Source organism: Tupaia chinensis, unplaced genomic scaffold (assembly GCF_000334495.1).
Source record: "Tupaia chinensis unplaced genomic scaffold, TupChi_1.0 Scaffold000047_1, whole genome shotgun sequence".
Taxonomy (NCBI): Eukaryota; Metazoa; Chordata; class Mammalia; order Scandentia; family Tupaiidae; genus Tupaia; species Tupaia belangeri.
In genome coordinates, this window is record NW_006159505.1 from 2,295,923 (window position 1) to 2,309,132 (window position 13,210).

General features: G+C 38.4%; 1 protein-coding gene and 1 pseudogene across 2 annotated transcripts in view; one reads left to right on the forward strand and one right to left on the reverse strand.

The window, feature by feature from the left end:
• The window catches only part of FCHSD2 (FCH and double SH3 domains 2), a 252,607-nt gene that overhangs the window by 118,796 nt on the left and 120,601 nt on the right, over nt 1–13,210 (reverse strand). For both annotated transcript variants that reach the window (XM_006140959.3, XM_006140960.3), the window contains exon 7: nt 2,376–2,509. In XM_006140959.3, coding sequence (XP_006141021.1) covers nt 2,376–2,509 — 134 coding nt within the window. The remainder of the gene's footprint in view (nt 1–2,375; nt 2,510–13,210) is intronic.
• Nucleotides 10,091–11,076, forward strand: LOC102470058 (methylsterol monooxygenase 1 pseudogene; annotated as a pseudogene).

A 13,210-nucleotide genomic window follows, 5' to 3' on the forward strand; every position in this document is an offset into this window, starting at 1 on the left:
GGAAAGAATGTAAATTAAGTTACAAAAAAAAAAAGTTTCAGAAAAAAAAATCCATTCGATGACCGCAGTAAGATATATAGCCCCAGCTAGGTACTACTTCATAGGATGCCTAAAGTTAGACTTGTGTTCATGGAAATGTATATATCAGCTGTGTTTGCTATGAAAATATTTAGATTAAGATATTTAGTAATTCAATAAAAAATGGGGGGGAACAGTATAGAAAGTAGACACAGATACTAGAGACAGTGTGGGAATAGAGTGGGAGATGGCAGAGGGTAAGAGATAGGGAATCAAGGATGGGGGAGAAAAAGCAAAACATACAGGAAACAAGAAGTGGAAAATTATTTGTTGACAATAACATGTAAGTTAATGTGCTTGATTGAGCCAATATACAGTGTACTCTGGATGGAAAATCTCATTTTGTATGCTGTAATGATGTACAGTGAATGAATGTAAACAAATAAATTTAAATTAAAAAAAAAAACAAAAACTATATGTGGTCCAGTTTCACTTTTCCATTCTTGGTCTTCTCACATCTATTTGGAAAACTCATGTTCATTCTTCAAGACTCTGCCCCAATGTTACTTCATATAAGGGTTTCTGGGGACCAGCAGTTAGCATAATGGTTATGTAGCTGGACTCACATGTAGTCAACCGTAGTTGAGTCCTGGACATGGTGGCTTAAACTCATGCCGGGCATGTGTGCGTGTGTGCCCAAGATCCCGAGAGGAGAATGGAGGAGAAGGGATTTCAGCGTGGCCATCCCCCTTGGGGGGTGATTTCTTGCTTTCTGTCTCTCTGTGTCTCTCTGTCTTTCCCGTGAGTGCATGCACCCTATAGCGAAAACTTCTCCAAAAAAAAAAAAAAAAGAAGAAGAAGAATAAGAATGAAGAAAATGGAGAGATTAATTTCACCTTACTATAAGAGAAACCCTGTGAAGATGAGGTACTTACACATGGCTAAATTAGGTACTTACACATGATTTACAAATCGGTCAATTCCCTATTCTAGAATCCCTAAAAGTTTAAAAGACCTCATGACAGGGGGCAAACAGGTGACATGGTGGTTAAGGGTGCTGGACTCCCACATGGCCGACCGTGGTTTGAGTCTTGGACCTGGCAGCTTGCTTTCTTGCTCCAAATCCCCTCCCCACCTCCCTGCCTCTGTCCTTCTCTGGTCAAGTGAAAATGAATAAATAAATAAAGTCAAATAAAATAATTCTTTAAATTGTCTTAATGCTATTTATAAAAAAACAAAAAACAACCAAACAAAAAACCCCTCTTGACAGGATATTCCTAATGGAGAGCTAAGCTATAAACTTTAGGTCTTATTGGGAAGGTGCGTACACTGGTTCTGTGAAAGTACAGGAAATACCTGCATGCTCAAAAGTAAAATAACAAAGACAATAAGCTAAACTAGAGAAATATTAAATATGTTTTCCCACAACACCAGGTACTCATTGAGCACGCATTTACCATTCCTTGGTACTAAATAAACTTTCTGGAAGCTCTTGAGTGTTCATAGGACACTTAAATTTCTTGCAGATAACAAATCTATTAGGAAAACACTTCCATTCTTACTGGTCTGTCTGTAAAAATGATCAAAGCCTTTCTGATTTCAGGTCTAGGGGGTCAGACCCCCATATTTTACATCAGTCAGGAATCTCAGCTCTCCTACCCACAGGTTCCAGCAGAGTCCAGTTCTAGAACATCCATTCATTTTTTCCTCATTAAATTTTTAACCTTTCAAGCTGTCATTACAAAAATCTTTACTCTTAACTCTTACTTTATATACATATCCTTCTACCAATGCTAGTTCCTTCTTCCTAGTTACCTCAAAATAAAGGTTCACATATACTGAAAGTGAAATTCATGCACAATCACTAAAGGATATATTTTAAAAATAAGTACTAGAATTTCACATAAAAGACAAAACAGCTCTTGGAGCAGGTGTCCACAGTCCTTCAGAGACATCTGGAGGATCATAGGGATTTCCAGCTACAACTTATTGCGAGTCTAGTAGGAGAAAAATTAGACTCTTAAACTTTGATATTCAAACACCATAGCAACTTTAATGAGACTTGATAAGCTTTCAAGTCTGTAAACACTATGTTCATTTATCTTCCTTCCCTATTTAAAATTCATTTTACTGCAAAAAAACAACTGATTAAATATTTCCATTTTACTAAATTAATTTAGATAAAAATCAGCCAATACAAAAGAAAAATATGATCTAAAGAACCTAACATAGGTAGGTCAAATGAAACCAACACAACCTAAGAATGAGCCTATGTCCTGTAAAAACAGAGAACAAAGTATTAGCGAAGATAACATTTATTTGCATAATCATTTTCTCAGAAATGCTAAAACACATACTTTGCCTCGATGTCAGCTTTCTCTCGTACTGCATGAGCCATCTGTTCAGTCTCAAAGTACTTCTTTTTGCCTTTTGCTAGATCTTTCACTGTCTCTTGTAATTCGGTTTGGATCTTTGTCAACTGGTCCACACACTGTAAAATACAAAAGTGCAATTATTATGGTTTTAGGTTTCAGGCCTATAGAAAATGAGTTTGTCCTAAGGACTATGCACTATGCCTTGAGGATGGAAGCCCAGGAGAAGAATCGGTACTTTAAGTGTCCTTTAAAGTACAATTAAATTCCAGAGAACAGCTGGTCTTTCCATCTCAAATACTGTATCAAACTGTCACAGTCTGCCTACCAACCGAATGAGTAGTGCTAATGACCGACATTAAGGTAAGGCGTAAAGAGAGCAACTATAAAAATGCTCCTGCTATTGGAGATATCATGGCAATAAAGGAAAACAATTTTTTTAATTTGGTATTTCTTTATCATCTTAATACAGTCTATTTGTTTGGGTAACTGAAGAATTCACTGCTAGGCAAGAAAGGATGGACTCTGACTGATAAGCCCGAGATGAAGGAGAGAAGCGTGAAACCTGGGTACCATGATGACAACTACTCTCCAAAACCTCCCCAGTCTCACTTGAGCACACATACACATTATATAAGAAAGGATAAACATAGTAACTCAAAGAAATGTTCCATCAATAAACTTTTACAACACTGGAACCAAAGTAACACTGCTTCAGTACCTTTACAGGTATCGAAAGTAGAGTCATTTCCCCGGTTTGAAATTAACCACGGAGAAGCTTCGCCAGCCTGAGGCCGGCTCAGAATAGCCACTCTCAAAAGGCTACTAAGCCAGAGCCAGCTTCGTGGCACAACAGTAACGCACCACTCAGGAGAAGTTGAATCTCACATGGCAACCCAGTACGTGACCCAGTCCGTCTAAGGTATGCTGGGAACATGCTAGCATCCGGGATGCAGCAGACTGGAGGGCTGGAGGAAGGAGGTAACAGTGTGACCAGACTCTGTACAGGCTGCTCACTTCTCTCCCTCCCTCTCTTCCCTCTTCCTCCCATCCCCCTGCACTCTCTCTTTCTCTTCCTCTCCTCCCTCTGTGCACTAGCACACATGCTCGCTTTCTCTCTCACACACACGTGTGTACATGTGCCCCACCATGAATAAAGGGGAAAAAAAAGAACAGCAAAACTTCTGAGCTTGAAATAGTGCTGTCAGTGTTTGATGGATTCTGACGACAGCTCAGCAAAGCAGGAGGAGACACTGGTGAGGGACTAGTAAGCAAGGATGAACAGTGTGGAGTGGAGCAACAACCAAGCAAGAATAAACTTATGTATATGACATACGGGTTAGTTTCCCAGAAATCATTAGGTATCAAGAAAGGACCACCTTATAGGAGTTGAGACACCTGGAAGGTTCTATATGAGCAGGTAAAAGTAAAATAACCATTCACATTTATTGTACGCTTTTTTTTTTCTTTCTTTCTTTCTTTTTTTGAGAGGTTTTTGTTATAGGGCATGTGTGCTTGCCAGACAGACAGAGACAGAGAGAGAGAGAGAGAGCGAGAAATCACCCCCCAGGGGGGATGGCCACGCCACAATCCCATCTCCTCTATTCTCCTCTCTGGATCTTGGGTACACACGCACATGCGCCTGGCGTGAGTTTAAGCCTCCGGGTCCGGGACTCAACCACAGTCGACTACATGGGAGTCCAGCGACATAGCCATTATGCTAACTGCTGGCTCCTTATTGCACGCTTTTTAAGTATCAGGCAGTGGGGAAAGGATTTTTTTTTTTTTAAGAAATTAAATTAGGGACCAGCAGTTTGTGTAATGGCTATGTCGGTGGACTCCCACGTAGTTGATCGTGGTTCAAGTCCCGGATGCAGCGGCTTCACGCTGGGCACGTGTGCGTGCGTGCCCAAGATCCTAAGAGGAGAATGGAGGAGAAGGGATTGCGGCATGGCCATCGCCCTCCGCCCCCCGGGGGGCGATTTCTCGCTTTCTGTCTCTCTGTCTCTCTCTGTCTCTGGCGAGCGCACACGCCCTATAGCGAAAACCTCTCCAAAGGGAAAGAAAAGAAAACAAACAAACAAAAAAAAGAAATTAAATTAAACCTTTTCCCTACTGCACAAAAACCGGGCCTCTGCTTGACTTTTCAGGACTGTGTTTCAAAAAAATTCTGATGACCCAGTGGCTTGAAAAATATGCTGGACACTTGAGTGTACATACATGCCCAAAATCCCAAGAGGAGAGTGGAGGAGAAGGGGTTGTGGTGTGGCCATCTCCTGGGGTGTGTGTGGGGGGTGATTTCTCACTTTCTCTCTGGCATACCCACGGGTTGTACGGGACACAGCCATGTCTCCAGTGTTTTTGTCCAACAGATTTGTATGTTGTGTTTGTATTTCTGTCTTAACTCCTACTGATGTGAACATTTTTATATAAGAAAAAAGCTTTTTGATTTGTTAAAAAAAAAAAAAAAAAACAGAAATCTGATGAGAAGACACACATAAGCTGTGCTAATTAGGGAACACTGCTTATGGACCCTGATAGGTGAACTGCATCAATTTGGATGAAAGTACAAATGAACTATAAGTATCTGGTGAAGAAGCCATGGCTTTGGGCTTCTGCGAGTATGGTCTCTTATACGTGGACATGCTCCCTACAGGGATCTTGGAAATTCTGTCTATAGAACTGTAAAAAGAAATTTCAGTTCTTTTAGGACCAAAAAAAAAAACACGTGTCTTACTCCCTTGTCTGAGACCTGATGCCCGGAGAACCAAACATTATACTGGTCAGGTGTGTGGACTGTGGCGTGCACTGTTGGGAGGACTGATTCTACTAATGCCAGATGCTATGCTGCTAGCAAACTGCACTTCCTGTCCTATGTCCTTCTAAATAAAACTATACAGATCTGACAAATCTGAATGTTTAGTTATGTCTAAAAAAAAAGACCCACTGTGGGGACTGGTTAAGGGAACCAGATCCTACAGGGCCAAGCACAGTTTGAATCTGGGCCCCAGTGGCCTGAAAAGCATGCCAGGCACATGTGCATGCATGACCCAAATCTTGACAGGATGGAGAAATGGAGGAGAAAGGATTGTGGTGAGGCTACACCCCCCTGGGGGGTACTTTCTCGCCCCCGCCCCTAAACCCTGTTTCACTGTCTCTCTCTGATAAGTACACATGCTCTCTGGTAATGAGAAAAAAGGGTCCCTGTGGGCACTGCATAGATACCACAGTTAGTATTTCACAAGTATTTTCACATTTACTTCTCAAAACAATTCTGAAAAAGGTATCAGTAGTAGTCCCAGAAACACAGCAGCAAAGAACTGAAGATACCATTTACCATGCAATGCCATTATAGTGAAGTGAGTACCCTAGTTTTGTGATGACCGTGGTTTTAAGGTCTCATATGGAGATAATTTATCTTAAAATAGTAAGCTTTTTAAGAAGTGACATACAATTAACATACCACAAAACTCATCTTTTTTTTTTAGAGAGTTTTTTTTTTTTTAACTATAGGGCACATGCGCATGCCAGAGAGACAGAGAGACAGAAAGCAAGAAATCACCCTCCCAGGGGGGATGGCCATGCTGCAAGCCCTTCTCCTCCATTCTCCTCTCGGGATCTTGGGCATGCACGCACACGTGCCCAGCGTGAAAAACTCACCTTTTTAAAGTGTATAATTCAGTGATTTTTCGTGTTATATAACCATCACCATGATCCAATTCCAAAACATTTTCCTCACTCCAAAATCAAACTCTGTACTCACCAGCAGCTGCTTTTCATTTCTGCCCACCCCAGTTAACCACTAAACTCTTTTTGTCTCTATAGATTTCCTATTCTGGACATTTCACATAAATGGCATCATATAATACATGGCCTTCTGTGTCTCACTACGATTATTTAGCATGATTTTAGGGTTCATCAAAGTTGGTGTATGTATTAGTACCCTATTCCTTTTTATGGCTTAATAATATTTCAACGTATGCATACACTAAAACAGTAAGTTTTTATTTTGCAGGGGAAAAAGTTTGTCTTTCCCCTTAAATTTTCATAGTCCTTATTGTAGACAAAGCTCTTTTTTAATAAGTGATATGATGAAACCCTGGCACTCCCACAGAGAAATGCTAAGCATCTAATAATGCTCTGCTTGCAGGTGAGATGAGCTTAGAGTGCTCCCTGGCGACAATTAGATATTAAGAACCAACACTGAGCATGCTCTGAAAAATACAAGCGAGTTTCATGGGGAAAATGTGATAGGTTGTTTAAAACAGGAATCCAGTGTCAGGTATTTATATTTAAAGTATTCATCAAAAAAGATACCTGAGGGGTCAGCGGAGAGCGTAATGGTTAAGTTACTGGACTCCCACATAGTTGACCGAGGTTCAAGTCTTGGACCTGTCGGCTTAAAGCTCACACTGGGCATGTGTGTGTGTGTGCCCAAAATCCCAAGAGGAGAATGGAGGATAAGGGAATGTGGCGTGGCCATTCCCCCAGGGGATGACTTCTTGCTTTCTGTCTCTCTGTCTCTCGGGAAAGCGCATGTGCCCTATAGCAAAAATCTCTTTCTAAAAAAATAAAAAGGTACTTGATCTTGAAACTAGCAGATGGTGTAATGGTTACAACACTGAATTTCCACATGGCTTACTATCGTTTGAGTCGTGGACCTAAAGTCTTGAAACTCATGCCAGCCGTGTGTGCCTGCATGCCCCAAATTCTGAGAGGAGAATGGAGAAGAAGGGATTGTGGCATGACCATCCTTCTGGGAGGTGTAATTTCTCGCTTTCTTTCTCTTTGTCTCTCTGGTGAGCACACACTTGCTGTGGTAAAAATCTCTTAAAACAAACAAACAACAACAACAAAAAAACAGGGACTAGCAGTTAGTGTAATGGCTATGTCGCTGGACTCCCATGTAGTTGACCGCGGTTTGAGTCCCGGACCCGGTGGCTTAAACTCATGCCGGGCGCATGTGCATGCATGCCCAAGATCCCGAGAGGAGAATGGAGAAGGGACTGCGGTGCGGCCATCCCCCATGTGGGGGGTGATTTCTCGCTTTCTGTCTCTCTGTCTGTCTCTGTCTGGCAAGCGCATGTGCCCTATAGCAAAAAACTTCTTCAAAAAAAGAAAACAAACAAACAAACAAAAACAAAAACAAAAAACTTGGTCTTGCGAAAATTAAAGAACAAAAATCCTGTGGTGGTATACGAGCAATGAAGGTCTGCTGATTTAAAGATTCTGAGAGGAAAGTGAACAGTAGGACAAAGATTTCCCTGAGGACTGTGCATCATCTATACATGGTTTTAGTATGTCCATACAGATGAATACCATGGGTACCTGCATATGAGTGCACACGGTGTGCTCACACACACACGTGCACAGCCGCCCTCCTCATATCCTTACCCTTTGATGAACAAGACATGTCTATTCAGGTGTGAGGTCAAACATTTTATGGATATTATTTAATTCATTTTCATCTTTAAAATGCTTGTTTTTTTAAAAGAAGTATTTATTTTATTTGTTGTTGTTATTATTATTGTTATTATTTGACCAGAAAGAGAGAGAGAGAAAGGGAGAGTGAGAAAGTGGGTCACCAGGTCTGGGATTTGAACTGTGGTTGGCCATGTGGGAATCCAGCACCTTAACTACTGTAACACCTGCTGGCCCTTAATTCATTTTCATCTTTAAAGAGCTATTAGTTAACAGACTATTTTCTATATGGGCCACATACCAAATGCATTTTGTGATCATTCACATCTTTTAAGAGAATCCTCAAAAATCTTAAAAACTCTGGTTGACTCTATTTCTACTTGCATAAACTTCTTTAGATAAGCTTCTAAGATACTGTTTATCAAACATTAGATAGCCTGTGGGCACAATGAAGGCATCTATTGTGATGTTTTTTTTCTCTAGCACTCAGTAAATTCACAATGAAGTGTTTTCACCAAAATGAACTATTTCAAGTCTGAATAATCTGGGTTCTTCTTCAAAGAAAAGTGCTATGCGACATAGCAAAATACCAAAAATATTTGTTAGCTAGAAGTCATGAAACTTAGTTTGAAAAGTAGATGATTACCTGGATTTCTCTTCACAACTTTGAAAATAAATGTCTCCTATAAGAAGAATCCACTCTTCTGGGATGGACTAAGTAATGTTCTTAGAAGCTTAATAATGCCTATGGTAAGAAAAGCCCTGGTGTATATACCAAAGAAAATGAAAACACTACTTCATGGAGCTATCTGCACTCCCAGGTTCACTGAAGTATTATTCAGAACAGCCGAGATGCAGAAATGCCCTGAGTGCTCATGGTGCGCACACACACACACACCGCCACCCTCCTCATATCCTTACCCTTTGAAGAACAACACTCGTCTCTTTAGGCCTGAGATCAAACATTTTATGGAGATTATTTAATTCATCTTCATCTTTAAAATGCTTGTTTTTTAAAAAATAATTACTTATTTTTATTATTATTATTATTTTGACCAGAGACAGAGAGAAAAAGGGAAAGTGAGAAAGCGAGCCACCAGGTCCGGGATGAGTGAATGGATTAAAAAAACCTATGGTACAAATACACAGTGGAATATTACACAGTGTTAACAAAAAAGAGAGAGATCCCGCCACTTGCCACAACATGGCTGAACCTAGAGGACATTACATCAAGCAAAATAACCAGACACAGGAAGGAAAATATTGCATGATCTTACTTATACGTGGAAGCTAAAAAGCACACAGAGACAAAGAATAAAAAGGTATTTGTTAGGGGCAGAAATGGGAGAGATGGATACAAAAAAAACGTTGCAAATATACAGGATACATAAATTTAGATATTTAATGTACAACGTGAGGACTTATAGTTAATAATATTGTATAATACTTGGGATTTTTGCTAAAAGAGTAGACATTAGGTACTCTTGTCACAAAAAAAGAAAAAAAATCAGTCACCTGTATAAGATATATAAACTTGCTTGACTACAGAGCTATTTCACTATGCATATCAAAACATCATGTGGAATACCCCTATTTCATATATATACACACACACACATATATATATGAGAGAGTATACATATATATATATATGAGAGTATATATATATATATATATATATATATATATATATATGAGAGAGAGTATTATTCCATGATTCTTCACAATTACAGTCATCGTTATCTAGACTATGGAAACTACAGGCAAATACATCTTCTTCCATGAATACTAAAGAGAGGGAAAAAAACTTGGTGAAATGCTTAGATCAAGAAAAATTCTAAAGAGAGAACAGAAGGGTAGTTACCAAGGGTCAGGAGAAACGGAGAGATATTGGCCGAAGGGTACAAACTTATAGTTAAAAGATTAATAAGTTCCAGAGACTTAATGCAGTACATGATGACTACAATTAATAATAATGTGTACTTGGAATTTGCTAAGAGAGTAGATCTTAACAATTCTCACTACAAAAAAGGGAGGGGAATAACTATGCGAGGTGACAGATAAGTTAATTAGCCTGCTTTTTGATAATCATTTCAGAATGTATCAAAACATTATGTGCTGCACCCTGAACATATACAATTTTTACTTGTAAATTATACCTCAATAAGGCTGAAAAAAATAATATTGAAAAAAGCAAATCTGGTAAAAGCTGGGTGAGCCAGGCCACTGTCACCTCAGGACTGTTCAGAATTATAAGCCTATCTCCAGAGATTTGAAAAATGGCAATAAATTAAAGTGTCAGCATCTTTATAGTTCAGCATCTTTGGATGTGGAGTATGTAGACTCACTGTTGCCTGAGAATTCTCTGCAAGAATCCCTTTAAAATGCTTGGAATTGTATGCTGGATAATTATACAAAGTTCTAGATTGTAACATGGTGATCCCTGATAGTTCACAAAGCCCTTTAATTCTTGTTCTCTTTACTTGGATTTTTATTCCAATTCATACATGGAAAGATACAAAATTCAAAAGGACAAATCAGAAACAAGGGAAGGCCAATAGAAACGTTTTAAAGTACTTCTTTTTAATCACTTTTGTATCCAACTGCCTTTGATTTGTGGAACGTATTATTTTACAGAGTATTTCAATGTTCTCCATGATTGGGAAAGTATGCCAAAATGGTATATATATATATTGTTTTTTGGCAAGACGCTCTGACTGTGTAGTCATTGAGGAGACTTAGCACTAGTTCATGCATAGACTCTTACATCACAAAAGAATATATAAATATGCTCATAAAGCTCCATATGAATTTCAGGTTCCATTTGGAATGGAAACTGAATATATACAGCCTTTGGAAACCCTAATTCTTGGAACTGGATTTTTCACAGGAATCTTGTTCTTACATGATCATGTTCTTCTCTGGGCATAAGTGACTGCTCGTTAGGTTGAAGCTATTGATGTTCATAGTGAGTATGATACTCCCTTCGGCCCTCTAAATCTCATCCCTTTCTATGCTGGGTCTCAGCATCACAACTGCCACCACATGAACATCACTGGAAATTATGCTACAAGGTTGACATGGTGGGACAGATTGTAAGGAACAGACTCTCCGTTTAATGCCTACAATGAACAGATGAAGAAGGGTGAGGAAAAGACTGAATAAATATCTCACGTAAACCTTCCTGAAGAGCTAAAGATCAAAATGTCATAGACTGAGCCACGTCATTTGATAAAGTGAGTGACTGAAACTGCCAAATCAGGCATAGCCAACATGGAAAATTTTTACTGTCGCCTGGAGCTGACCATGCTTTTCTTCGAAGAATCTTTTGACTGCTATTCACTACTGACATCTATAAATGAAAGCAATTCTAAATAAATGTAAATGGAGTATTTACATCAAATACTGAAGATTTTTTCAAGTTACTTGATTTTTTTAAAATTAAGGAGCTTTATTTCTGCTCTTTACCCTTTCATTTTTGCATATCAAGTTTTCATAATACTTCAAGCTGTAAACTGAAACTTTGTGGACTTGCTGTATTTGCACTTTGAGCTATTAAAGTAAATGTCATTTTTGTCTGATTAAAAAAAAAAGGAAAGAAAAGCCTAAGTATGACACCTACTCAACTCTTTTCCAATAGTTACTGGTACTGTGCAGATACAGAAATGAGTAAACAATAAGGCTCATGTTAAGTTTACATTAAGGCTCAGACAGCATACAAAATGATGACAAATGTGCATACTGTAATTTAGGATCCTACTGAAGAAATTAAAAGTATTGTTCCTGAGTGTGACACAGAGGCTAAAATAGATTTGCTAATAACCTGAACACAGGAATAAAAACAAAAGTCACGTGGGCTAATACATCAAAATCCCATAAATATTAGGTTGTGTAACCCCATAATCATACCCTGGAATTCATCCTAAGGAAATAATTTAAAACAAACAAACAAACAAACAAAAAACGGAGCCAGCTGGTAGCATGCTGGTCAGGGTAGGCTGCATCCCACGTGGCCTACTGCACAGTTTGAGTCCCAGACCCACTAGCTTGAAAACATGCTGGGCACATGTGTGTGCATGACCAAAATCCAAGGATAAGGGAGGAGACGAGATTATGGCATGGCCATTGAACCTGGGATGCCTTTGCATGTTCCCTCACAGTCTCTCCTTCTCTGTCTGTCTCTGAAGAGTGCGTGTGTCCTATAGCAAACTTGGAAAAAAAAAAAAAAGTTAACTTTCACTGCAGACTTAGTGGTATTGTCTAAAAACAGAGGGATGACTAAGTAAAACCAAATAAATGGAAAATTCATTCAGAAATTTAAAAAATAACACAAATGTTATGAAGAAACATGAACAATGAATTTGTTAATAAAGACAATGAGGAAAAAGTAATATCTTAAAACATTATCTATGTATTCATTACAACTATTATAAACACTCAGATGATAAAAAGAGTAAAAGAATTAAGTAGTCTACTAAGGTGAATGAGATATATTTATTTTACTGTAAACTGTATAAGTATTAAATTTCAAATGTTTTTTTTTTTTTAATTACATAGGATCGGGTATAATGAATATGTTGCTGGATTCCCACATAGTTGAGCACGGTTCAAGTTCTGGACCCAGCAGCTTAAACTCATGCCAGGTACGTGTGTGTGCATGCCTAAGAGGAGAAAGGAGGAGCAGGGATTGCCTCTCTGGCAAATGTACCTGCTCTACAGCAAAAATCTCTCTTTAAAGAAAATTGCATAGGATTCGGAACTAGAAAGTAGTATATTCAAGATCCTTGATCATTTTGACCTTTTCTTTAGTCTCAGTTTCATCATTTGTAAAATAATACAGAACAATTAAGAGTGTTATAAAAATTGAACAAGACTGTAATACATATAATAGTATGTATTATATGTCAAACTTTAAATGATACACAAATGTGAATCACAATTATTTCAAGGAAGGTAAGTAAATTAGTATAAATGTGAAAGATAAGAACAAAAGCATGCCAACATAAAAAGAGCAAAAAGTCTTAGGTTATTGCAGTTCTTGTTCTGATTTATAAGCAAATGTCAGACTACAGAAGATGATTTGGAAAAGGCTACAATATGGTTTTCACTATCAACTGCCATTATAATTCTTATTGAAACCTTGAGCTTGTCGTAATTGTAATTTGTATTTGTTTCTAAGTATTATCAAAGAAAATAATTAATAGAAAAATTTAAAGGAATATGAACTTTAAAATGTTCTGGGACTTTTTTTTTTTCTTTTTTTTTGGAGAGGTTTTTTTTTTTTTTTTTTCTATAGGGCGTGTGTGCTCGCCAGACAGACAGACAAAAAGCGAGAAATCATCCCCTGGGGGGATGGCCACGAAGCAATCCCTTCTCCTCCATTCTCCTCTGAGGATTCT